At 40.6% G+C, this 27,241-nt stretch overlaps 1 protein-coding gene across 2 annotated transcripts; it reads right to left on the bottom strand.

Annotated features, from left to right (window-relative positions):
* Nucleotides 1-9: 9 nt before the first annotated feature.
* LOC146696320 (uncharacterized) lies at nucleotides 10-26,087 on the bottom strand. Of its 2 annotated transcripts, none has more exons than XM_085474417.1 (7): nucleotides 25,938-26,087; nucleotides 12,909-13,882; nucleotides 9,096-9,147; nucleotides 6,118-6,235; nucleotides 4,876-5,012; nucleotides 1,487-1,720; nucleotides 10-1,267 (listed from the first exon to the last, which is right to left on the bottom strand). In XM_085474417.1, exons 1-7 carry the CDS (start codon nucleotides 26,016-26,018, stop codon nucleotides 608-610), a joined length of 2,256 nt encoding a protein of 751 aa, XP_085330543.1. In that variant the 5' UTR covers nucleotides 26,019-26,087; the 3' UTR covers nucleotides 10-607. The 2 variants fall into 2 exon arrangements, with proteins under 2 accessions (XP_085330543.1, XP_085330544.1); XM_085474418.1 differs by having other exon boundaries at nucleotides 1,487-1,717.
* Between the last annotated feature and the right edge of the window lie 1,154 nt (nucleotides 26,088-27,241).

Raw genomic sequence — 27,241 nt, 5'->3', positions numbered from 1 at the left:
AACACAAGCTGCAAATGATTTTGCCTTTATTAAAACTTTACATTTATTCATACTGACTTTTTTTAAATACTATTGTGAATGCTAGTTCTGTCTTTATGCTATGTAATGGTGTATATTGGTACTTAATATGCTTTTATTTTGATTTCCCTTTTATAATCCAGCATCAGTCTTAGGGGTACATACTGAATGCCTGAACTGTTGTAGCATTAATATAAATGTATTATCTATGCTGTGTGGAACACTTTTAGGTAATATGCAACTAAGTATTTGCTACGATGTACTAAAGAAGCGTCCCCATGAAGAAGATCAAAAAAAGAAAGCAAAAGGCTGGCACAGGAAGAAGAAAATCCACAATGACAGAGCTACTGAAAACAGTGCCGTGGTTGGAGTTACAACTCACTGAAAGGTGCGAAACAACAAACTTTATAAAAATAGAAAAACTACAGTGAGAATAATATGCGTGTATACCAACAGGAAGCTACAGGAGATGCAATTCTGTAAGAGTTGATTTTGGAAATTAAAGGAGTAAGTGAGATGTATCCCAGTGACACTAAGAGTTCAGAAATGCAGAACTGGCCCACCAGAGTCCCTGTTCATCACCATCGTGTCACATCTGGTTGGTCACACTGCACAGCCCTGTGGACACACTGAGAGATGGCTGGCTGCTGTCGACTGCGTTCGACTCGCTGGAAGAGAGTGAACCGACCCCTCCTGACACCTGGCTTCCCCAAAGCCTCCACTCTGCTCTGGGCCTCTGGGAGCCGAGGTTGGTGCTTCCTAGAACAGGCGCCTTGCCTTCCCATGTCCCTGTAACCAGCCCGTTGAGCAAAGCGGATGCGGAGGTCTGCTCCAGGTGTTCGGCTGGGACCAGAGGCTGCCGGTCCTCTTCCTCAGAGATGGCAAACACAGGCACGCTGATGTGATCACCCTCGCCTGGGAAATCTCGAGCGTGGCCACTCTCAATTTGACACTGAGGGGAGGAAGAGGCTCTAGAGACGGGCTCTGAGGAGGAGGAGCCCGGGGCCTTCGCCAGGTCTGCTGTCGCTGAGAGGAGGCCAAAACACGTCCCTGTGAACCGAGGACGTCGCAGGTTGCTGGTGGAGTTGAGGCGCCGCTGTCTTTGGGCAGGCTGCGTGAGGGGATAGGAGGCATTGCTGATGGATGAGTCTGAGGCTGTGCTGGTATCTGCCTTGCCTTCCAGGTGAACATCAGAGAAAACCTTCCTGCTGTCGCCACCTCTGCAGTTAGCAACCAAACTGGATGGAGTCTGGAACGATATTCACAATTAACAGACTTTAATTTAACCAACTGGTGATGGAAAAATCCTGCTTGTTCACACAAAGTTTTCCTAAACTGCTCATTTTACATTTCATGAACATTCTTCAAGGGTCAGTTCATCCAAATCATATTTTACGTAGTCTGTTGGTAGAATCTGACCATTCAAGTAGCTTCATTTTATTTTGTATGTAATGATTGTAGTACTGACGCTGTCCACCAGCTTGGTGAAGGGACTGGTGGAGTTCCAGCTGCACCACTTCTTATGAAGCTGTGGCAAAGGAGGGAGGAAGTCCTGGAAGGTGCGGACACTCCACGCCCTCGGCCTGGCACAGCCGTTGCCATCCTTGACTGATCTGGATCCAGGTGAGGTGGAGGATTCTAGTGGTGACGGCCAATCGCCTACAGGACCAGTGTCACTGTGTCGCAGAAACCTCTCCCGCTGCTGAAAGATACACGTAGCAAAGTATAAGAAGCTACATGCAAGTGAAAACATCACATGATAGGAAAAATGCAGCTACAATCTTTAATATCTTAGGCAGCTTTTACTGAGTCAAGCATGGGTCAAAAACAGAAGCACTACCTCATCACGAAAGAAGAGGAGGAAAAAAATATTCAGGCACCAAGGAGAGTGCAGCAGATGTGTATATGTAATAACCAAATTAAGACACCAGTAGGAATATTGTAAGAGCAGAAAACCAAATAGTTAAATCTCAAACAAACAAAGTATTCTCTACTGTGCTGCACTTAAACTGCTGCCAAATCAGCAAATAGCATCTCTGTGCAACAATGTATTCCCTCAGGTGTGAACATTAGGAACAACTGTCTGCTGGTTGCACCTGCTGCATTTCCTCCTCACCTGAATATCTCCCCACAGACTTTCCTGTGTACCACATTAACGGATTAACAAAGGAAGTGTTCTGATTAGCCTAGCTCTGTCACACAGCCAGCCAGCTGAGAATGTGTGGCTCACGTACAAATCTCATCATTATTAAGTATATTAAAACTGTCGAGAGAACAGCGCAGGCTTTGGAACAATTTTAGAGACATCTGTGGTATTGCTGAAGCACAGCTATTACTGTGGGTCGTTTACACTCCGGGACCAAAACAAAGAAGCATTTTAGGAGTCAGAGCCTCATATAGGTCATTTCACTTGAGCTTAAGAGGCTAAATATCGACAACCTGGATGTGTGGAGATCGCTTTATAATGTCTTGGGAGTTGCACTCATCAGAGAGCGATAATCCGTCCCTCAGAGTCACTAGCAGCTAGCTTTGTCTAGACAAGAATTAGCTAGGGGTTTATATAAAATGTTCTTTTCCACGCCAAAGCCTGAGAACACAATAGGAACTTTTAGTCTTGAAAGATGAGGCAAGAACTCAGTGCACTGATACACTGTAGTTCCAAAGGTGAGACTGGGGACCATTTAGGGATATTTGGAAAAGTTTGACGTACTCCCTAGAAAATGGAACAAGCCGAATAAAGTCTGTTGATTTTCAGACGGCGAGGAATGTACCAGACCGTTTTGATCCAGACTTTCTCTGCCTTGATCTCATCAGCCCTGCCTACAGCAACGTTTTCCAATCTTCTCATCGCTGTACTGCTAAATCGAAGCTCTTCTCGGAAAGGGTCTTTTGCAGCGAAAATTTATCAAAAGGGGGTTTACGGCTCAGGGCATCGTGTGTAACACAGGAAGTACCACGCCAACCTGGAAGCGTACCTGGCACTGACACCGAGAAGATGAATTTTGCAACATTTTCTAAACCGTATTTACATGCACCGAGGACACACACAGGCAGACCACACACACCAACACACAAACACACACACACAATTGGAGCTGGGAATCTGGCTCGGAAGATAATACTCCATTAGCCTAGGCTGCAGAAAAGCTTGCCAGCCCTTCAAAAAGCTGCCAAAGCTGTTTTATGCCAACTCTTATTCTGAGAATACAAAAGAGCAGCAAGAAAAAAATGCCTGATTGAACTATTGCTTCCCCAACACATGTCCTATCTTTTGCAACACTAGGTCAGTTCAAAGCACTGAATGCCCCGCCACCTCTGATGTTCACTGATTCAGGGATCATTTCCTCAAAGCAACAAGATCACCCACGCAGAGTGTGACCTTGAGATTGAACACACAATTTCACTTTCCACTCTACGATATAAGACTACATCCACATCATTTGTTTTTCCCCCAGAGCCATGTCAGTAGCATGTTAAATTAAATGGATGGGAATTAGTTTTACACCTAATTCACATAAACAAAAACGATGGGTTTGACAATAAGCGGTCATCAGATTTGGTACATTTCATCAAGCATGCTTGGGATCTTTGTCCTGTTGCATGACACAATCTGGGCCAAGCTTGAGAGGTCAGACAGATGGCCTACAGAGGAGCTAACAGTTGACTGCAAGGTGCCCTGTAGCTGCAAAACAAGCCCAAATCATCGCCCGTCCACCATCGTGCTGACAGCTGGCATGAGGTGTTTGTGCTGATGTGTTTGGTTTTCACCAAATGTGGTTCTGTCCTTACAGCCAAACGTCTTCACTTTGGTCTCATCTGTCTAAAGGACATTCTTCCACAAATCTTGTGGTTCGTTCAGACGCAAATTTGCAAACCGACACTGTGCTGCCATGTTCTTTTGAATTCAATTCAGTTTCACTTATATACACACACCGCCAAATCACAACAACAGTCGCCTCAAGGCTCTTTATACATTATGGTAAAGACCCTACAATAACACAGGGAAAAGTCCAACAATCAGATGGCCCTCTGCGAGCAAGCACTTGGCGATAGTGGAAAGAAAAAGCTCCCTTTTAACAGGAAGAAACCTCCAGCAGAACCAGGCTCAGAGAGGGGCAGCCATCTGATGAGATCGGATGGAGGTGAGGAGAGGGAGACCGGACAAAAGACATACTGTGGAGGAGAGCCAGAGATTAATAATAACCAATGATTAGGTGTGTAGCACGCAGAGTGAAGAAGAAACACTCGTGCATCATGGGAAGCCCCAGCAGTCTCGGCTATTGCAGAGTTAAAGATTTTCTTCTGGCAACACTTCCAATTAAGTCATACTTGTCCAGTCTTTTTCTAAGTGTACGGTCATGAACTTTAACATGTTAACTATAGAGTGAGACATGCAGCTCTTGGGGTTATTGCAATTTTTCTGATCACTGTACAATCTCATCTTTGGGTGAACTTGCTCGGATGGCTAAACCCGGAAAGATTCTGTCCAATAGTCTTTCTCACTGAACAGTTGACTTTAATAATTGTTTGGAAATAGCCTCATAATCCTTCCCAGATTGATGGGCAGTAACATTTGCTTCTTTAAGGTCACTGATGATGTTTTTCCTCCTTGGCATCACACACCTCAATGCTCCAGACCACCAAACTACTGCTCGTATTCCTTAATTCCATGGAAGCAGTAAGAGTGTCCTTCATTTTTAAAACACTGCTTCTTCATTTTGGCTTACTTGTGTGTTAATAGGTTATATGTAGTTCATTTGGGGCTGCATTTACACAAATTTAAGACCTGCTAAAACCTGTACCTTTTTTCTACTATGACTATCTGGTGAAATTCACTGGTGTGAAACAAGATGTTACCGTGTGAGGTGAGGGGGGGAGGCCACTCGGGCCTGAGGACACAATGAAAACTTCATCGGCACCAAGGTCAAGCTCAGTCAAACCGCTGCAGGAGAGGTCCACATCTGCACTGTGAGATACATCGCCACTAGCAGTGACTGCAGAAACACAAAGACAAGTTTAGACAGTTCTCGCTGCTGACATTACACTTAGCCCAGCGCTCCACATGGGTTTCTTGCTACATCATTCTTCAAGGACCTTTTGCTACTGATGATTTGTGTACTGTAACTCAAAATGGTCAAATGAAGCAACATTCAGAGGAGGCTAACCTTAACTCAGTCATTGTTTGTAAGCTGTGTGTTTTGTCTGTGACCGGAACACATAGAGAGGGGCCTGCACTCCCCTGCTGATCAAACTACTCCCAGGCTGCTTTGTGGGTTAAATGCCACAACCCACAAATCTCTGAGCCTGGGTTCAGTCCCACTGAGAGCGCGAGAGAAATCTTTGGACTGTTCCAGGATGCAGCCTGTGGGCTGCTCCAAAACTAATGCAATTTTACTTTCCACTCAAAACTCGACAGAGTCTTTCTCATCGTTTTAATCTAATATTTTACAACATTTATAGTTTTTAAACCCATTTCACAAAAGCCCGCTGGGAAAATTGTAAAACAAGAAAGAGTTTCCCCGTTTCCTTTTCCAGAGACAGCAGCTTTTTGTTTGGAAAACATTAAAGCAGCTTGTGGTTGGCATGAGCACAGATAACCATCATAGCAAAACACACATATAAAAGAGAGCCAAGCAGAGAGAGTCAATTGCATGCTGCTTAACGCACAATTAATCTTAACAAAAAAATGACAGCAATAAAAACACAAGCCTCTTCTCAAACCCCAAGTCTTCACTTTTAAATTAGTGCACTTAAACTTTATCAGCACTTTCCCAGGAAATGAATTAATGACAGATTTATATTCTCGGAAGTATCATTGTCATTCCTGAAATGATCCTCATCAAATGTTCAAGCATGCTATGCAGCTATAAATCGAAATGATTTATAAATGACATCCACAGTAACGTGCTATTCATAGTCTTTGGGCTTGCCACAATGCCTCTCAGTGCATTCCTTGTAAGACTATTACACAGTTTAATTCTGAGTATGAATGCAATTTATTTATTTATTTATTAAATGGCCAGCATAAGCATTCCAGTGAACTAGGCTATTCACTGGGGGGAGGGCATCAATGTATGTGCAGGTGTGTGTCCTCTCAACCTGTGTGTGGCAGGTTGTTGTTGTCCTGCTCTATGGTCGCCTCCTGGTTGGCCTGATTCTCAGCAATCGGCTGCAGCTCACTGACCTCAGCCACGGTGTTCTGGACTCCCTCCGGCACCTACAACATAACACTGTAAGTTTATCTGCAGAGGAGCTGCCAGTAATGCAGAACTATTTGTTCACCCAGCAGCAGTTTCATGGTCTGGTGTCCCTCTGCCTTTTGGTCAGTTTCAGTACATTCAGTTAAATTCAAACTTTTAACAGCTTCTTTTACATGTAGCTTAAATGACGGATTTATGAAACAGTGGTATGGTGCCAGTTGGTCCACCTTTGGTTTTGAAGGTCTCTTTATAGACTGTGGGAAAGCAAATTTCACAGCTTTCCAAGTCCACTGGTGAAGTTCTCTAATCACATCCTTTAAGAATCCATACAAGGATCACAGATTAGCACCCTAAGTGGTGGAGACATCAGTTTTGGAGTGGGAGTTACTCCAGTCTCCAGGCTAGAGTTTGGGTCAGCCCGTCCTGTGAGCTTGATGTCGGTTTCCAGCAAAGATGGTTCTTACTTGACACGCTCGTCTGTGCGGGAAGCTTTCACATTATAAGCTCGTGGACTGACTTCTTTTTTTAAAAGCATTGTTTTGTTTGCGTTTTCACTCCCTGTTGCTCCCCTCGTCTCCACAATGAAAAGATTTGTTTTTCTCCCCTCTTTGATTAACTGCTCCGTGTTGTCATAGACGTCATGGAAGAATCAAGAATCTGCGAGTCTTGAAACATTAGACATTTTCTTGTAATGTTAATGCCTCAGGTTCCTCCCATTGATTGCCTAGCGACAGGAAAAAAAATAAACCTCAAATGTGAGATCACAGTTCAACCAACAGACCTCAAATTCAACACTACATGTGATCCTCGTCAAGACATCAGACAGGTTTGAAGTAGACGGTGTGAACGGTTGGAGAAACGAAAAGACAAATGACTCAAACAGAAATTCCTTAATTTAATAGAGATGAATTTATGATCTCAGATCTGTATTATTAGTATTGTTTTTAATCATCATTTAGGACATTTTGTGGACCAGTGTTATAATTAATATTTACATAGTTCAAATATAATAATAAGCTTTTAGTCAAATCATTTTTTATTTGGGTAAAATGGCCTGTATTTGTAAAGTGCTTTCCTAGTCCCTAAGGACCCCAAAGCGCTTTATACACCCAGTCATCCACCCATTCACGCACACATTCACACACTGGTGATGGCAGCTACATTGTAGCCACAGCCACCCTGGGGCGCACTGACAGAGGCGAGGCTGCCGGACACCAGTACTTGTTTAAATTATGATTACACAATATAATAGTACCTGTGTTCTAAATAATAAAGACCAATAGGGCTGTTCGATATAACGATATGTATCGGATGACGATATAAAAATGTCTGTCGTTTCATTTTACGCTATCGTTTGTTTCATAAATAAACTGTTTACGGCAATATTTTTTCATTATTTTGATGGTCACTGTAGTGGCTGTATTAATTTATTAAAGTTCTCTCTTTCTCTTATATTTAATATAACCACACTACAGACAGACAAGCGTTTGTTTTTATGCGTTGTCGTTAGCAACAACGACGGTAACACCATCAAGTGTCCGCTTGTTCCACATAAACCTTTCACAATAAAGCTCAAGATCCTGTTGAGACTTTTCAAAATAAACTGAATCACGTGAAAGAGCAGATTATTTACGGATGAGAAGCAAAAAAAGAGCCGTCGGGTGCTAAAAAATAAACCTTAGACTCAAACGTTAGAACAGGCTTTTCCCCGCAGTACGCCGTGTAATAAATACAAAGAAAACTTATGTCTAAAAATGTATCATTTCATGCATCGTTAAAACACTCGACTCCAGCTACATGACGCACAGCTGGAAACACTTCACGCAAGTCGAGCTGCCTGAGATTCACAGAATATGTTACATTTTTGTGATTTATATCGTTATCAGATGATAGATGTCTTAATATCGGGATATGAGATTTTGGTCATATCGCACAGCCCTAAACACCAATATCAATAATTACATTTATTGTTGGCATTTTGCTGGTAACTGCTGTCCCTCTTACTCCACTATCACCATACTGTGTTTGTACTATCCCAATAGACTGTCAGAGTTGAGCATTACACCCCGGCCGAAGTGAAACAAAGTTAATATCATCCTAGAAATACCGTCTTCTTATTCCACGCTTTTGACTCCTTGCAACATGCAAAGCTACATCACAGCTAAAACTTTAGTTTAAGCCTCCAGTGTGTTTTGTTGGTAGCATGAATACACTGTTAGGACACAAGCCTCTCACAGAGATGTGAAGTGCCTCCTACTTTTCCTAGTGAATATTTCGTTTCAAGAGCTTCCCTTCTTCTGGGCAATTTTCACACTTTTAATCGTCACCATCCAAATTTCCTGCGCTGCATGAAATGTGATGGTTTTCGTGCATGTACAGCACAATCTACAAAATTCAAATCTAGGTTTAAACAGTGTGACTCCATGATGCTCCATTTCTTCTTTTTCAGTAAAAGGAAAATTTACTAAAAAAAGAACTAATTTGTCGATTTAATAAGTGTGCTTAGTGTCCTCGTTCTGTTGACCTTAAACCTTTCGGTTCAACTACAAGCTTCACACACATCCTCAGATTATCCTCAAGCACTCTTGAGGATCTTTGAAACCAATCTGTAAAAACTATTCCAATTTTATGGATTTAAAAAGGTGCAATAAATGTAGGATTGTACCTTATTTTTTTCCTAATGTGAATACATTGTCATTTATATTATTCAAACTATAAATATAACGGCAAAATGCCATTTATATCTCCCTTGTCTGAACACATATTTAGGTGTCGTTTAAAAAAAGATCGCATGTTTACTTGTCCAAGTATGTCAAAAAGCCAACACCTTCTGGGAAGATAATCACTTTTTACACTTAACGGCAGTAATATCTGTACCTCAGAGTTGCTGGATGCGCAGGAGCTGGCCCTTTTTGGACACAGTTTGGGTCTGGAAAAAAGAAAGGAAATACCACAGCAATTCAATTTATATTAAAAGACACATCTGATATTCAAATTTTACGGCTGACCTCAGTTGTTTCCCCACTCTGAGCAGTGTTTTCTCAAAAATAAAAAACTCCTCTGGGGGTTTGTAATTTTGACCACAAATGTTCAAATTGACACCACCACATAAAACTGAATTGATATGAGAGCTTTCTGATAACACTAGCCGCCTCAATCCCGGAGCTATTTCCACTCAGTATTTGCTGTGTTACCGTGTGGAAGGATGGGGCCGTGACACATACGCTCCAGTCTGCTTTAACGGTTCACGGGGTGGTTGTTGCTGAGCCGTCTTTGCTATAAATTACACTCTTCCTCTGGGGATTTTAAATTTGTCAGTGCTGATGCTCATTTCAAGTATATGTGAATTCTGACCCCATGCAGCGCTCTGATGTGAACACTGTAGCTGCTATCAGCAGCAGATCTAGCTAGATATGCTTCTCCACAGGTATTAATGTGGATATTAGTATTAAAGTCTTCAAACCACTCGCCTGTTTATCAGGGTCTAACATATCCGTCTGATGTTATTATTTGACTTCTCATGTTCTTAACATTCACGTGAAGAACTGAAGCATCCAGGAATATTTGAGCAAGTACCCTTTTATTAAAAATGGCTCTCAGCTGAATGAGTTCATATCCAGCTACCAACTCAGGGCAACCCCTGCTGTGACTCTCATGCACCTTGGGCTGTTTTCTGACAACAGGGGATCTTGGGAGTTACCCTCACTGCTGCATTAAACTTGCACAATCCCGCCTGACTCGCCAGGCTAGTTGGTTTCAAATGGTTTCTGTGAACTTGTTTAAGTTAATAGGGAACAACTGAAATAGAAAAAAAACTGCTACTGTGGGTTTCTGTGAGCTTGATGTTTTGTGGCAATGCATTTCCTGGCTTCTGAATGACTTGTGTTTTTGTTTTTGCTAATTACTCTTTGATTTTATTGAACATGTGTTACTAATTTCCCTGTCATTAACAGTGAGAACGCAAGGGTATTTGTGCCTAACGGATGAGTTGGAGAAACTGAGCTACATTTGAAATCAACACCAATCATATCTAACGGTTTCTCATTGAAAGCTCAACACTGAGACGGGCACATATCCAAACATTTCTAAATTCTGAATCTATCTGGACCAGTAAGCTAAACCAGTCTGCTTGTCAGAACAGATAGTATTACAAACCTCCAAACTTAACCCTCCAGTTTGTGTTCATTGTCCCCTGGGATGGAGAGGGAACAACTTGTAAACTACACCTTTTGACTGACTCAACTGAGTTTTACCTCTCCTCGTTGTCCCTTGTTCCCATTTTCTCCGCCCATTCACTTTCATGCAGCCTCTGTGTTTTTGTGCCGTGGAATTGATGCCAGGTGCTGTACCTTGAATGCCCTGCTGTCTATGGTGAGAATGCTTCACATCAAGAAAGCCGCACAGTTGCAGCCAAACCCAACTAATCACAGAGGGTGACCACATCAGGGACTGAGACTTCCAGCTGAGTCAACATAACAATGTCATGACTGTGTAGGTGTGAGGGTATTAGTCTATGTGTATATAAGTGTGTGTGCGTGTGAATATGTCATCCCGGCTCCTTTATATCTGAGGAGAGATTACCTGTAAAATCACCAGAATTTGGAAGGTTTAATTCTAACAAAAGCAGGGTTTTTACCTTAATGCAAAAATGTCTCTAACTTGTCTTGTAACTCTTTCACTAGCTATTCACAAAAAAAAAAAAAAAAGGATCATGCTTTTGAGGTTGTAGCGCCCAAATGCTGGGACCGCCTTTTAGGTCAGCAGAATCTGTGGTTTCTTTTAAAAGACTACAGAAAACTAGTCTCTATAGGTTGGCTTCTCTTTAACCCTTTGCCCATTATCTGTGGCCTTTTGTTCTCCTAACTTGTGGGTGTATGGGCGAGTGTATTCAGGAATGAATAAAAGGCCATGTGTTTGACTCTGATCTAGAAATATGTACACTCATTGTTTTGTTTTTTTTAAATAATAGTAATAATAATAAGCTGATATGCCCATAGTGAGAGCACTAACTTGCCATGCTTATGTTAGTGTAGCATGCTAGCACATGCTAGGCACTGTTAGCCACAGTTTAGCTACGGCTGAAGGGTAATGCATCATTTTTTGGATGGTTTTTGGTCTTTAACCAAAACTGGACAGATGAGAACTTGATAGAAGGAATACACAAAAGGGATGGGATTACTGAAAAGCCTTTGTTCTGTAAATCAATTAAATATGTGTGTTAGACATTTCCCTTAAACTGGAACTTGGTGGTGTAGCTACACAAAAGATCAGATTATTAGCGAACACAATTAACATCTAATGGTAACCTCTAGGAAAAAACAAACATGTAAGCACAAAAAAAATTGCAGTGTGACCTTACAAACCTGAGCGAAAGATGATTAAACCCCAACTCTTCAGGTTCTACACTCTTTTAATAGAAAATATGGGGAAAAAAGAATAAGAAAAAAAACAACTAAAAAATTAGGTAAATAGGAAAACTGAATTCAGGTTGTTATACCTACATTTGAGCCAGTACTGTGAACTTTTCTGAAAATCCCAAAAATAATGAAGCATAACATCCAACCTCTAAAACTAATGTTTGTTCAGAAATTTAAGTAAATAACTGACATTTTAATGAAAAACATTATAAAAATGAAAAATCATAATCTTAGATTTTTTTCCATCTTTTTTATAAAACTTTAAATTGTGAAATTCATGGATAAAAGCAAGAGCTTGTGCATATTGATAGATTAACTGTTACAGAAACAAAACACAAACCTTCGCCGAAGCAGCTCAATAGTTACTTTTAAGGGAACAGTGTTGCATTTTGTTGTCTTTGTTCTTCTTAAATGTACTTTAGGAAGCTTGTTGTGGAGTTAAGAAGAAAAGAAAAAAAAAGGTTGTCAGAGGTCCAAAGTAACATGATATTTAGAATCCTCATGCGTCATTCCCTATATGTTGTCAATAGAAACAATGACAGTAAGAAATATAGTTTTAAATAGCTCTATATAGCATTACTATCACTTTGACCTTCAGGTCAGAGGTCAAATATGACATATTTTTAAACATACTCTATACTTTTTATGTGTTGATAATACACACTACACTTGTAAGAATCATAGTTTACGTTCTAAGGCTTTGTGTCAATTTTTGACCAATAAAATCACTAAGTTGACCTTGAACACCTTGATCAATGCAAACCAAACTTTAATGAATTGTTACCATGATTCCCACTGAAGCTTTACCAGAATTCACTCAAAACCTCGTCCTGTTTTTACACAGAATGATAACATGCATGCACTACCAACAACATGATTTTGTTGTTGGTCATGATGTTGGTAATTACCAGTGCTGTTATTCAGGGCAGCTGTGGCATAAATGTTTCATTGGGTGGTGGTCTAATTCATTTGATAAACACTCTACCATATCCATCTCTCTCTCTCTATTGTGAGATGTTGGAACTTTGAATGAATATTTAGTCAAAAAAATAAAAAATAAAAGCTTTAAACAAACAAACATTTCTATCCCATCTTCAGGTAGCAAAGCACCAGCCTGATCCTTTTAACATCGTAAAGCTCTCACAGTCAAGAAAACTATAAAAATGGACTGTAAGTCAAGTATCATTTCAGTGCACAGTGCTGTATTGGATTAAGGTGGTGCTGTTTCCAAAATGTAATGCCTTTAATATAATAAAGTTAACACTTCTATTACCTGAAAATGATGCAGTGGGCACTTGTAAGTATCATAGCGAAGAAAGCAGCTCCACTCACTGCAGCCAGCAGTGTGTCTAGCTTATTGGCAGTATAAGCTGTGGCATGGAGGTCTCCTTGTGGCTCGGTCAGGTTCTGGTAGTGGAATAGAAGAGCAAAACCACGTCCCCAGTGGGTGGTAGTGATCAGTTCCATGATGACCTCCACCATTTCCTGGCTTGAGCCAAACACCAGCTGGCTGCTAGGAGGCCGGTTAGACCCACAAAACCTAGAGGAGAAGGTGATGAGGTCTGAGATGTAGAGGACATCGTGGGGGCAGGCGTCAAGGACAGACTGCTGGGTTTCAGGGCTTACACTTAGACTGTTGGTGGAGTGTGGTGAAGAAATGGTGGTCTCATCCACAACTGTGGTCGGGTTAGTACTAGGGTTGGCATCTCCCCTTAGGTGATATGAGGAGGCAGAGTTGATGGCTTTGTCCCCAGGAGGCACAGCGTCAGGTAGGAGGAGGAGAGTGGAAGGAGGTGGCAAAGATAGGCTGGAGGCAGCATCTGCAGATCTTTTGGCAGAATTCGAGACTTTGGTAATCTCCATTTTTGTAGACTGTTCTTGGACAACTATTTGCTTCACCTCACCATCTTGGAAGGATTGCTGAGTCTTTGAGCCATCACCTACACTCTGAACCACAGGATCTTTAGCCACTGAAGAGGTTTCATCAGCCCCTAAGGTGCCAGGGGCGAGAGTTGCCCCATCCTCTGCATCTTCTTCATCAAATTTAGAAGCAGAGAACTTGGATTCTGAGTCATGACTTTCAAAAACATCAAAGTCAAATATCTCCAGAATAAGCTGGTAATCAATAGGTACAACAAACTGCCAGACGCAGTGTGTCCCAGAGGAGTAGTTGTATGGGAAGCCAGGAGATAGAATTAGGCCTTGAACATCCACCACATCCACCCTGGCACCACAGTCAAAATACACCTGCAACAGGAATTATTTAATTAGTTGTGTCATATATCAAAATCTGCTTTTAAAGTAGATCTAAAAAGTCTTGCATTTTTTAATTTCAGACATTGACACCCTTTCTAAGACCTTAGATAAACAGGACGCAACTCAAAAGGTTAAGCACAAAAGCAAAACCCAATGTCCCACCAGTACTTGCATTTTTGTTATTCTTTGGCATTTCATTGCTAACTAGTGATACATTACACCGTCTAATTCTGAAATTTACTGATTACATTTTCTGTCTGTGTCAACATGTACCACTAAGTCAAACAACAAACGTCACTTGTGGTTAATTGCATAACAAAACCAATTTGAAATGGTAAAATGGACTGGGACTTGCAGCTGTATTCAGAAGTTTACATATGCTCATGTGCATGAATGCCAAGCCCCACCTTGACTCCTCCAAACACACCTCCTGGCACTGTGGTCAAATAGCTGAATCGTTGTTTTAACATAAGTGGGGGCTCGTCCGGGATATTTGGACATTTTAGTGGAGACTGAATATCAGTTTGTTTTGCTTTTAAGTGGGTGAGTGATGGTGTTCAGTGTAATTGTGCAAACTCCCTTTAGTAAGTGTGTTTCAGCTGGGTGGCTGTGCTGCCCTTCCATCGAAGCACTTGTTTGTTGTTTTGCTTTATTGTTTTAGTTTATTGTGTTTGGTGGCTATCCTGGGTGGGGGTACGCTTCGGGGTTTGGTGGGAGACTGTACCCCGGTCTGCTGCCTATCCTTGAGTTTGCGTTTAAAGGTGCCTCGAGCCCGGTACACCACTGAAGACTAGACGGGTAAAGTTTTATTGTTTTTTTTAGCATTTTAGGCTGGGAGTTGCACATAGTGAATCAGTGGCACCAAACTTGGTTGGAGGTTTGAGACCATTCTTGATTATGGTCTGTAGCTGAGGCAGGTAGGCTGTTTTTAAGTTGGCATTTTGTGCACACCCTGTGTGTGCGTATGTCAGTGTGGATGGATGCTAATGAGATCCTTGTGAGGTGAGTGTTTTGTGCTGTGACCTTTAGTGTTGTGGGGAATATGGCTATTTTGTTGGATCACTTGTGAGTGTTGTTGGCCAGGTGATGGCAATAACACTGTGGGGTGCTGAGCCACCCTTGATGTGATCATTGTGTGGCCATAGCTCTCCAGTTTGTGGTTGGTCACTGGTGTGCTTGATTTACTGAACTTTTTGGATTAAAGTTACTTGTTGTGGTATAGGGCCACTTGTATGTGACTGTTTGTGTGGTGGAGACAACAGATCACTTGGTTGTGATTATTTGTTGCTACTTTTGGTTTTGTGTTGTAGCAGATCAGGTAATCATTTTGGGTTTGACTGTTGTGCTCCTTTGTGTTGGTCACATGTTACTTTTTGTCTGTTCAGTGTGGCAACTTCAAATCCTCATGCCCATCCATGCTTAGGGATGCCAACTATAACGTGAACACTGTGCTTCTGTTAGCTTTAACTTTTATTCCAGGTTTGTGGGTCAAGGAACTGAAGGCTTCAGAGGGGCTTTTAATAAATGTAAGGGTCCTAGAGGAACCCTTTTAAGGGAGGAGGTGTTACGTCCCTCTGCAGCTTCTAATCGTCTCAGTGTTTTCAGCTGGTGCTAATTGGCCACACCTAGTCAAGTGTGGATAAAAGCATACCTGAGGCAAGCATTCCGGCAGTGCACTAGTCTTTGCCTTGGTGGCACCAGCCATTTTAGCCAACCTGGTTTTCCATTTTAGGATGAAACCTCTTCTCACCCACACTCTGTTATTCATCTCCTTTTTTTATGTTGCGGCTTTTGAGCCGGGTCGTAACATAAGTGTCTAACCTTCTTGTACAGAAGGGCTGTTACCTTTTTCTTTCAACTGTTTTTCCCCCCAGGGTAAAACAAAGTAAACACTCATTGATCCAAATCATTCAATTCATATGTTCATGGCTACGGGTGAATAAAACCAAGCACCTGGGCATGCAGACTGCTTCTACAAACATTTGCGAAAGAATGGGTCTCTCTCAGGAGCTCCGTTGCCCATTTCATGCTCCCAGCTTTGTGGGAACAGGTTGGGTATGGCCCTTCTTGTTCTACCATGACTGCATGACCATTGCACAAAGCAAGGTCCATAAAAACATAGGTGAGTCTGGTTTGGAGAACTTGTGAGAACATGGCCTGCTCAGAATCCTGAGCTCAACCCAACAGAACACCTTAGGGATGAATTGGAGAGACTGCGAGTCGGGCTTGTTCTTGTCCTGGCAGAGACCAAACGATTAAGCACAGTACACAAATGTTAAAAGGGTTGAGGCTGGAGCTTTGGTAAGGCAGGTAGGTTTAATGTTACCTTGCTTTATCGCTTCCAAAACCAGTTTTAATGTGTGTTTTGGGATTACTGTCCTATTTGAATACCCAAATGTGTCCAATATTCAACTCTCTAGCTGATTTGAGGTGAAGTTGAAGAATCTGGAGTTAATCCTCGTTCTTCATTATTCCATGCGCTTTATATAATGCATCAACACCGGAACATGAGGCTGCCACCACCATGCTTGACAGCTGGAGTTCTTAGATTTACAAATTTATATTTACTCCTCTAAACATACCTCTTGACGCTGTGGTCAAATAGCTCAATCTTTGTCTTGTCTGACTATAGAATTCTCCAGAATGCGTCCCAATTCAGCTGCAATTTACTCGTTTTTCAGATAATTATGTTTTAAAAATATGTAAATATCATATTTAACATCAGTTTAAGTGGGGGGTCCCCTTCTTTGAATGTTTGTATAATGCATGTTACCACACTGTTGAGCAGCTTTTAAAGTATAATTCATTCTTCAAGAATGTGATTAATGCTTTCAAATGGCCTTGTGTAGTTTTTGACACCATCCATTAAACGGCGCTCATATTTAACTTGATATCTGATTGTTCCTTAGTTACAGACTGATTGGTTATTACATTTTTTTTTTACCTCATTTAGCTGACTAGGAAATTAATCACAAGAACAGTACTTATATGCACATATTTACAATAATCTGTTGTTGCTAGCTCCATAAGACCTTCCCAACCTGTAAACCTGCATCAATCTACAATTTTCCTTCTTATTATTCAATGAGTTTGCTGAACTTTCTCAATGTTCTGAAAATTGGTCAAACCAATAAGTGCTGTCAAACAAATACTTCATGATGGCAAAGAGAAACTACCAGTTATAGTCAATCATGGTCGCTAACAAGACGATAATAGGCTTTGAGCTTATCAAATTAAAATATATCATACAACCTTCAGCACCAAATATTAAAAGATTTGAGGGTATGATATATTTGAGCCTGTTAAAAGTTTTTTTTTTTAACTTATATGCTGTATGCTATACAGTCACTCTGCCCTGGAAAAAGAACGGTTAAAACAACTCTTAAAAGCCCCAAATTACCATGACGTTCATGTCCAGGAGTGCATGTTAATTTCTGACCACATCTGTATATAGCGCGTTTCTACTCAGGTCGAGCAGTCAAAACGCTTCCTTCTTCAGTGAACTATTCAACTCTGCTGTTCCTCCTTTACATCAAAGCATAGGTTTCACCTGGGTAACCTTGGGGAAGGGGACTGGGGTATTTCTTTAAACATGCTGGCTATAATTCTTCCCAGGTGTTCACTGGTATAAGGGGGACCTTTGCCCTAAGGAGAGGCAGATGCACAGTTGGTTGGGCCAAGCAGCTGAGAAGCAGACCTTTGTAGGGGGGCTGAGTGTTTATGAGCTTTCCTGTTGGTCTTTCCTGTTGTGGCCTGTCAAAAAGCCCTAGTCTGGCTATCCTTCTTTCCAGACAGGTAACAAACCAACAACCACAGGCGACGTTTGTGCTCTAGACTGGGCTGGAAGTGTACTAGATCTCTTTGAGATTATAGTTCACATGGGAGCTGTGCAACCTAGATCGGGGACATGAGAAAGCTAAACTCTGATTGCTACAGGAGTGATCCGCCCCCATCCAGCATTCTGCAGTTAGTTCATTTAAATTGGTAAAACCTGCATGTAATTTTGACTGGAAAAGTGAACCACTCACTCAACCCTCAGGTCATCAGGATGAAACTAAAAACATTATCGCCAATATAGTCTCATAGGCAGGCCACAGCATATTAAAGACACATGGGGGGGGGGGGTCAGCTAGGGCAGCACGGCCTTCATAACTAAAGAAAATACGACTGTTCTCAGCTGTTTAGACATTTGGAAACATATCCTAGAAATTTCACAATTAGCAAGTCCATAGCTGCACTCACACTCTTGAACTTTTTACATGAGTATTATATGATTATTGACTTAAGTTACCCTTATCTATGACCTCACCACTTTGCATAATAGTGAGTTACATAACAGTACCTTAACATGATCCACGTTAGCCAGCAGCAGCTTTCAAATTGTATTTCAATGATCTCAAGAGGCATTTCTACCCAGATTGATGAAAATAAACAAAATGTTAATTTAAAAAAATCCCCGAGGACAAAAAAAAGACGCAGTTAACATCTGCCCTTTCCTCTGCTATCAACTTACGCTGGAACACACATTAAGTACCCATCTCGCTCAGTGCCAAACGTTTATGTTTGTGGGCATTCAGCAGTCTGTCACATTATATCAAAGTACTTGGAATATATGATTTCTGCAGTACATTACAGTTAACTTTACAAACAGTAATAGCATTGCCAAAGACACCAAAGACCAGTGTTTGTAGCATACTAATGACATATTATACAAAATCTTTGCTCACTCTTAGTATTTAAAACTTTCTGACATTACTCATTTTCTGATCATTTTCTCCTGACACTCTGAGGCAACTACATTAGTGCATGACACGTTTGGATAGCCTACACACTTAGTAGAAATTAATGTGATGTGTGTGATGTGATTAATGTGAGGAAAGAATTACACGGATGACATTTGAACGGGCCAAATGCCATTCCTGCTGAAGTTAGAGAGAGTAAGCCGATTAGGGGTTTGCAGCAAGGTTGGGCAATGACGGCACTTAACACCACAAGGGTGCATAACATGGCAAAGAGAAAGATAATACCGCCTCCAGCCAATGGTACCATTAGAAGATACACCTGTGGTATTAATTTCAAAATCCTACGTCGCCTTCTTCTCAAGTTATTGCAAGACCTGGAGGTCGAGGTCACTGAGATTGAAACACGTCCCAGATTTTTTCTAGCTACAACTATGACATCTAATTCGCTTCATTCTGGAGTGACTGCATCTACAAATTTGGGTGTAAATAGCAGGGCTGGGCCATATCATACCGTTCACGGTAATACCAGTATGATGTTAGGCATTGATAAGAAAATGAAATCTTGTGATAGAATATGGGTAAAACGCGCATGCGCAGTGCTTTTGTTTTCATATGCACATAGCGGAAAAAGCATGGCGGCGACGGAGAATGAGAAGGGCGAAAGCGGATCGTTGAATGAAACGGATGAACCAGAACTGGTTTGTAAAAATGCTGCAGCTTCAGTGGTGTGGAACTGGTTTAGCTTTCGTCCGTCAGATACACAACAAAGCACATTTTTTGGTAGAGCATGCTAGCGGGCCGTCGTTATTACCGAACCGATTTTCTGTGCTACACGGCGCTCAAGAATCTGTCAAAAAAATGTTTTGGTACGACTTTGCTAAGCTACGAAGCCGCACCGCTTGATGGATTGTCGGAGCATTACGGCTGTCGTAGGCGGAGCCTCGCAGAGTGATACGTACTGTGCTTCAACATAATATTACCGTATTGTGTGTATAACCTCTTTTTAAGTGTTGTGGATATTACACATGGTTATGCTGAGGATATGTTGTAAAGTATTTTGTCTCGCGTCAATTATATCATCAGTTATATCGTTATCGCGAATTTTCAAATATATATCGTGATAAATATATTTGGCCATATCGCCCTGCCCTTTCACAATTTAAGGCTTTTTCACAACATAAAATTCTAAATAAATAATTTGAGCCTAGGTAGTCCTGGCAACTTTAACATTGCTGAGGTTAAACCCTTTTTCAAGTAAGGTCTCACTTATTTTAACAAAATATCATCACATCATGACCAGTTCTCATCATAATCAAGAACTGGCGCCAAAATCTTTGTTTTACTCCATTTCTTCGCCGTGTTCTGATGCAGAGATAATGAAACTATTGCACTAACGCCACAGATTGCATGTAAAAGATTAACATAGTTTGTGGAGTGTTATTGTAAAGACTTGGCTTTACAGTTTTTTACTACGGCCTTTTGGCCATAGCTCTTAGTTTTCTGAAACCAGACATGAATAAGGGGTGGATCTGACTGTGAAACTGAGTGCAAATTCCTACAGAAGCTACTTATCAGTCACAAGTAGGCCTTCCCAAAAGGCTGTGTAAGTCTTCCATCCATTAAAGTCATTATCTATAATTGGAATCATGAATCACAGATCTCAATGATATCTATTCCTAATTACAAAAAAGAAAAGAAAAAGTCAGTCCCAACCTATTTATCAGCGTGCTGGGATGTATAGCAACACCTTAAAGCATGTGCATATATCAAAGTTTTTGTTGCTAACTTCAAATTAAAGTGAGTGTAGCTTTCTCAAAAATATAAAAATTCTCAATTTGAATATTTGCCATGTTGCCTTTGGATCTCTGAAATTAAAAAACAGGGAATACTGATTTGCAAATCCACACACTGTGTTTTTACTGAAATTTTGTACAAGGTCCCATCTTCATTGGACACAGGGTTGTATATGCTAGACTACACATGAAAGGGCCCCAAAGTGCCACGGTGTCTAATGGAAATGGGACATTCTTATAATGCCAACATCTCAGTTCTGTTACATCACAGGCCGCTCTACTGGCAGGCCGCTAATTATTCAAGGATGCCTTTTCTCATGACAAAACAATGGGCCACATTGCTGTTTTGGTGAACCACTCCACAAATGGGGAATGTGGATAATATTTTAATGAAGTGATGCTAATAAGTACGTGGCATAAGAGCAGGCTGGTTATGCCACTGACAGCAGCTTCCCCGGACACAAGTAGACCAACTGAGCACATAATTGTCTAAAATGACTTGTTCAGTAAAATATTGGACCAGCTGCTGTCATTACTGGGAGGCCCCAAGCAAATGGTATTGTTCCAGTTTTCACTTTGGATCACCAGATTTTTAAACCAAAGAAGAACAAAAATAAAAAATTATTCCATGACAGCCATGACAAGTTTGTCTAATTAAACTAACTGTCTAATTAACTAGCTCATGTTGTGCAGCTGATTTATATACCATATTTACTGGACTCTATGCATATACCCTTACTGCTTTCATAGGAACTAAGGAGAGTTCAGGTGAGCGTTTACACAAAACCACAATCCATCTTACCAACAAACTCCTCCCAAGGTCAGACCATGCAATACTCTTGGGAAAAAAAGACCTACCACCTCAGACTCTACTGGGCTCAATAGCATGTCAAAGTTCAAGGCCTTAGAATTGGGGAAAAAAATAAAACAAGTAAAGCATGTTTGGAAGGTTTGAGACAGGAAAGAAATAATAGAAAACCAAAAAATACAAGCACACAAGTACCAAAACAATAAATAAGGTGTAGTAATAGCCCAGGCAAAGTCCAAACCTCAATCAATTTCAAATGCTGTGGCAGGACCTGTGCATAAAACGGATGCCCTCTACAATGATGTGACAGACTGATAAAGTCATACAAAAAATAATCATTAATAATAATAATAATAATAATAATTAATAATCAAATAATTCTCATTATGGTTGCTAAAGGAGATTCTATAAGCTATTGAATCATGGGGTGTACTTGTTTTTTCACGACTGCACAGAGTCCCGTGGAAACTCTTTCAATTACCACATGTAGTAATATTATTACAAATTTCAGCAAATATAAACTGATGACAAAAACTACTGTTTATCATATTAATATACCAAATATGTACATTATATTGTAGAAGCTATAAAATACTTTCATAGCTTATGTCTGATAATATTTTACTTTTGTTAAAAAAAAAAAGTAAAAAAAAAAAAAAAGTGTTTTGTTTTGGGGTTGTTGGTTTTTTGTTTTGTTTTTTTTTTTGGGGGGGGGGGGGGGGTTGGTTTTACCACCCAGGCTGACGACACCCCTGTGAAAACTGCAACACGAGCTGCTTCTGCTGAAGTTCTGTTAACACACACACTCTGCCTCTCATGCACAAACAGCCTGGGACTGGCTCATAAACAGGCAGGCAGGCCCCTCAAAAGGGGGCAGGAATCCTCACCAGCCCTGTTTACTGAAGAAGTGACACTGCTTTGCAGGCTAGTGCTTGGGTTGCAGCAGCCCACTCAGGACGCACTGAAATCACACTCCACTTGTGAACCAAATCTGAATCAATATCAACATAACTAAACTTTGCCATGCAGTAAACAGTATGAATAAAAAAAATATTTAACCAATAAAAATGCGTGGATTATGTCTTCACCTCCTCTCAAATAGACTGGACTTGATGTATCTGGGATACAAGTATGAAGACCAAAAAAAAATAAAAAAATTCAGGTAAACAAAGTGACACAGCTGCATAAAAAACAAATTTAACCAAAAAAAAAAAAAAAAAAAAAAAAAAAAAAAGCTTTACTGAAATAGAAAACATAAAATTCACGAGGATGAGAAAAACCTAACAAGATTATGAGTCTCTCTAATTTAATTTAACCACTTTGACTCAAAGTTCAGCAAACATCTAGGAATTCCCCAGAGTTACACTAGTTTCCAAAGATAAGGACTTAAGGGAAACTGCAGCATTCACAGAATAAAGAAAACAAACTCCAAGGCTTAGAAACTCAGAGCTCCAGGTAGCAAGAACCCCAGAATAACAAGGACAGACTGCAATCAACTGAATCTTAACCTCTTTGTGACAGTCTACACAGACAGAAAAAAAAGCTCTTTGAAGTAATTCTCCACAACTGTGAAAAGGTGCCGATACTCCAGCCCAGGACTTATCGCATATCCCCCTCGTGTCCCTGCCTCTCCTACTGGGATTAAGTGGCTGCACACTCAGCCAATGGTGAGTTTTTATAAGTAACTGGCACGGCAGTCTGATTAAATCCAGGCATTTCTGGGGTTGCCCTTGTTGGCCGCTTCAGCCCATTTTCATCACAGTTTGCATCAAGAGCCATTTATGAAAGACCTCTTTGAGCTCATGCATGTTTGATCAACTTTGTATTTACAGAGCCATCACTGGATATTCACTGTAGCCTACATGGATAAGTGGGGTGCTGTAAATTATTACAGCTGTGGTTCTCTAAAAGCTATGTGACTGGGTGGGCTTTTCCATGTTTGTGGTGTAAAACCTATTAACATATTTCCTCTAAAAAAGGGGGGGGGGGGGTAAAAGTGCTGCTGCTGTGGTAGCTGTTAAAACCTTTGGAACCCTGTGGCGAATCATGACCTTATCTTCACAGTGGTTTCAACTGGTTTGGAGAAATCATTCCCAGACTCTGGAATAAGATTGAGCCAATGTATCACTGATAATTAGTGTTTGGGCAGCACCCCTATGAGAAGCCCAATGCTGTAGGCTGTGCTGACAGAGTAAATTGGATTCAGTCAGGATGCAACAATATTTCCAAGTTTAAAAACATCAGAATTGCCAGAAGAGATCATTTTTGAATATCATCTCCAACATCACTGATAATCCCTGAACCAGTGTGCTCAGTCGCAAATATTGACAAAGCTATTAGAGCCCTTCGCTATGACAAACCCTGAAAAGCTTTCTGCTCTAAAATGTATTGATTTAGCTCTACTAGTACTAAAAGCATGTTTTTATCCCAGGTTTATCCAAAAAGCTTGATCTGACTCAGAGGTGTGCCTCTGTCATATGAGCAGTATATTCATAGTCACGAAGCGAAGCACCTGATTTAACAAAAGTAAACAAACCAGATGATCTTTAAAAATAAATTAAAAAAACCCTCAGAAGGCAGCACCAGCAGAAACTTAGTTTAAATATTCCAGCAGACAGCACCAAATTAAAACATCATCCAGGTTTTACACCATCTGCATCTCTGCTCATCAGTTCATCTCTACCAACTGCAGATCACTGACAAACTATGGCATGTTAATCCGTTCACAGACCGAGCAGATCCTTCATCAGATATGAGAGTTCATTATTCATTCTGAAAAGAGATAACTCTGCCCTCATTCTGAAACACCGACACATGCTTCCTTTTTTTTGTCTGACGGCAATAGAATAAATTCCAAACTTGTTTATGCTCTTCTGGAAAAAAATCAACTTAATACAAGGGGAGCAGAGGACAAAGCCATCATTTACTGTGCCACTTCAGGCAGATAATTGCAAAGATAGTGAGAACCCTATGCACACAGGAACTAAAGCTGGAGACGCTGACAATTCAATATAGTGTGGGCTTTTGTTGTCTAGCTCTGAGGACTGTGCTGCTCAGCCATCATTCTTCATCAGTGGAACTAGACAACTGTTGACAAATGGAAACCACAAAGCTTTTCCTGACCGACAATGTGACAATCGCGTTTGAGGAGATCTGTGCCGAAGGTAACCCTTTATATAACGATACCAGCCATTGTTACAAAAATGGGGACAATATACTGCATCACACAAAAATGGCAAACAGAAGAATCAGGGATCAGAAGACTGAGCGGATGATGCACTTTAAAAATGTAAAAAAAGAGAAAATAAACAGTTCTCTTGTTTTCCTCAGTCACGTGTAGAAATCTCCCTCTTATACACTTTAACACCTCTGACTTCTCTCAGGTAATTTCATCAGTGCAACTTCAAAACCTCAACCAATCAACTCTTAAGCGCTCACAGGCACTAATCTGACATTTTAGTGACCCTTTGCCTTCTTCTGTGGTATGTCAGAGACCAGAGAAGCAGCTCCTGCCCATTTGCTTTCCTCTACACCAGACAAGCCTTTGGATCATGAAGTTTTCCTGTCAGAGGCAAAGCTTTGGACGTCACAGTCACCGAGTATGAGAAGTTTCACATAAGGTTAACATGTTCCCAATGTGGTTCTCATTTCAGCAGTTTGGACTGCATGCCATTCTCCAACTCTGAAGTGCAGTAACATCAAAAACATGCCCTTGCCATCAAAACAACTCTTTGAAAATCTTTAAGGATATAACTGCCTCAAAATTTGGAGTTAAAAAAAAAAGGAGGAGGGAAGAAGGAATAAGGACGGATTTTTTTGCCACTTTTTCATGAATGGAAAAGGTGCATGAGAGGAGCTCAAACTGAAGTGAGAGGGGAGGTTTAAAAGTCTGGCTACCGATTACGTGACAGGGGTTATTTTTGTTATATAGCCACGTGGAAAATTGTGATATAATAAAAGTAAAAACAAGTAAATAAATTAAGAAATAATACATTAAACGACTGAGAACCTCGTTACACAAAATGCCAAACCACGAACTGACCCCAGGGTAATTCCGATAACCTGTTTATGTTAAATAGTTGTCTCCTGCTCAGCTTTCACAATGAGATGCGGCGCGCTGTGAGGGTCATGCTAATGTCCCGTCCTGTTAGCAAGCACGGCGTAGGCGAACTTTAAGAGTAAAAGCTGTAAATTTAAGGGGGCAATGCTAATTGCAAAACTTCTCCCCAGCGTAAAGTAAAAGCTTGCTTGTTCTTCGAAGCGGAGTACCCTTCTGATATACTCTGCTGAAATGTTATGCAACCAAAGGCATTTAAAGGTTTACATTACCATATTTTGAAACTTAGTTCACACTACGTACTGCTTCTTGCTATCGCCTACACACAGAGACGTCTGTAAGAACTTCGTTACGTTGGTAAAATAAAGGCTGATGGTAACAGGCGGACTGCATTTAAATTGAAAACGTAGCTAACGCAATTGCTCGTCGGACGTGTGCCGAAATGAACGGTGGCGCCTGTTTTATCGTATAGTAGCTGGGTTCAACTCTCTCGGAGTCAATGAGTTTACCAATAAGCGAACAACTGTAGAATATCACGTTTTCCGAACGGAGTTCGCGGCTCGGTTCTCTACACAAGTGAGCACGACACTCAAAACAGAGCTAAGAACGTGTGATTTATTTTTGCAGCAAAGAAATGTCAACTTACTTTCTGTGCAACGCATCCCATCACGAAGAGTAGATATGCTGTCATACAAACATGCACCCCGAGCGACGTAACGTAGCTCATTTTTGCCTAATTGTTTCTTTTTAACGCCACGCACATTGAACTGTGTATCCCGCTCCTCTGCTTCCCTCTCATTCACCTGAAGTGTCGGGAGCGCGCTCCCATCGTTCATGGGCAAACACGGACGAACGCTGGACCGGACCTCTTCCTAATAAAAGTCTCCGGTTCTTGACTTTATCCTTCCCAGTAATTTTAATTATTAGTTCGTACATTTGAGCCATCACTTTTGTTTGGTTTTATTGTGGTTTCTTTCAAGTACCAGTGCTAGAAATGGATTTTTACAGTATTATGAAATGTTTCTTTCAGCTGAACTATTTTTTTAAAATGTTCCTTCTTTTTTGTCCGAGTACTTGTAAATCAAATCATGTGTATTTTATAGATTTTATTTTTTTACATAAGCCAAACCAAATGAAATTATGCAAAGTATTTTAAATATCACTTGTAGAATCAGAAGAAGAAGAAGAAATATAAGCCGTGTTCACAGAATTACCACAGTTGTGTTGAATCCAGGCTTCTGCTTTGAGGATTAAATTTTATTTCAGTATATTTATATCAGAAGAAAATTAATTTTGGCTTGCAGATTCGGGAGTTCAGTCTCACAAACTACACTGTTAAATCCGAAATATCCTTCACTTAAACAACATCCTTTAGTGTAACATTGAAGCTATCACTCAGAATGGTTTCATTTGATTGTGATGGTTTATATTTGGACTGTAGGAAAAACTTTACCGGTGTCATTGTTGTTACCGCCATTAGATGGAGCCAAAGGCAACTGAAAACCGAAAAGAAGTAGAGGAGAGTAAACAAGGCCGTGTGATTACAACTTCCCCTTAATTCATTCAGAATTATTCCCTCTTATCCTGGATGTCTATGTAATCACTCCATGTCACCCAGACATTCTCAGATTAGCCTTAGGTTTGGAAAATAGTTATCAGAGGCATGTAAACAGAGAGGATAATGTTTTAGTGTTTTTTATTTATTTTTCTTGCCTTTAAAAAAATAATACATTTCCCAACAGTAAAACTATATTTTCTTTTTTTCCACAGTGATCACAATAAATATGGAAAGACTTATAATATAGTCATATTAAATAAAAAATATGACAAAAAATGTGAGCACCTTGTGACTCTGGGAAAGGTGCATACGTTTAAATGAAGATTTATTGCATTTGTTATAACCACAGCTGTAGCTGCTAAGTGTGACTGGTAAAAACTGCAGAAATTTTC

The sequence above is a fragment of the Copadichromis virginalis genome, linkage group LG12, assembly GCF_057382275.1.
Source record: "Copadichromis virginalis isolate Kocher_CV1m ecotype Utaka linkage group LG12, C_Virginalis_male_GT1.1, whole genome shotgun sequence".
NCBI classification, from domain to species: Eukaryota; Metazoa; Chordata; class Actinopteri; order Cichliformes; family Cichlidae; genus Copadichromis; species Copadichromis virginalis.
Note: the sequence above shows the minus strand (reverse complement) of the source record. Positions and strands in the feature narration are given on the sequence as shown.

Coding starts and splice junctions, on each gene's coding strand:
- LOC146696320 (XM_085474417.1), bottom strand. CDS start 26,018: ATGAGCTACGTTACGTCGCTCGGGGTGCATGTTTGTATGACAGCATAT. Junction 13,883..25,937: donor TGGGATGCGTTGCACAGAAA/GTAAGTTGACAT, acceptor TTCCTGTTGCAG/GTGTATTTTGACTGTGGTGC. Junction 1,721..4,875: donor TCCCCCCCTCACCTCACACG/GTAACATCTTGT, acceptor TGTATCTTTCAG/CAGCGGGAGAGGTTTCTGCG.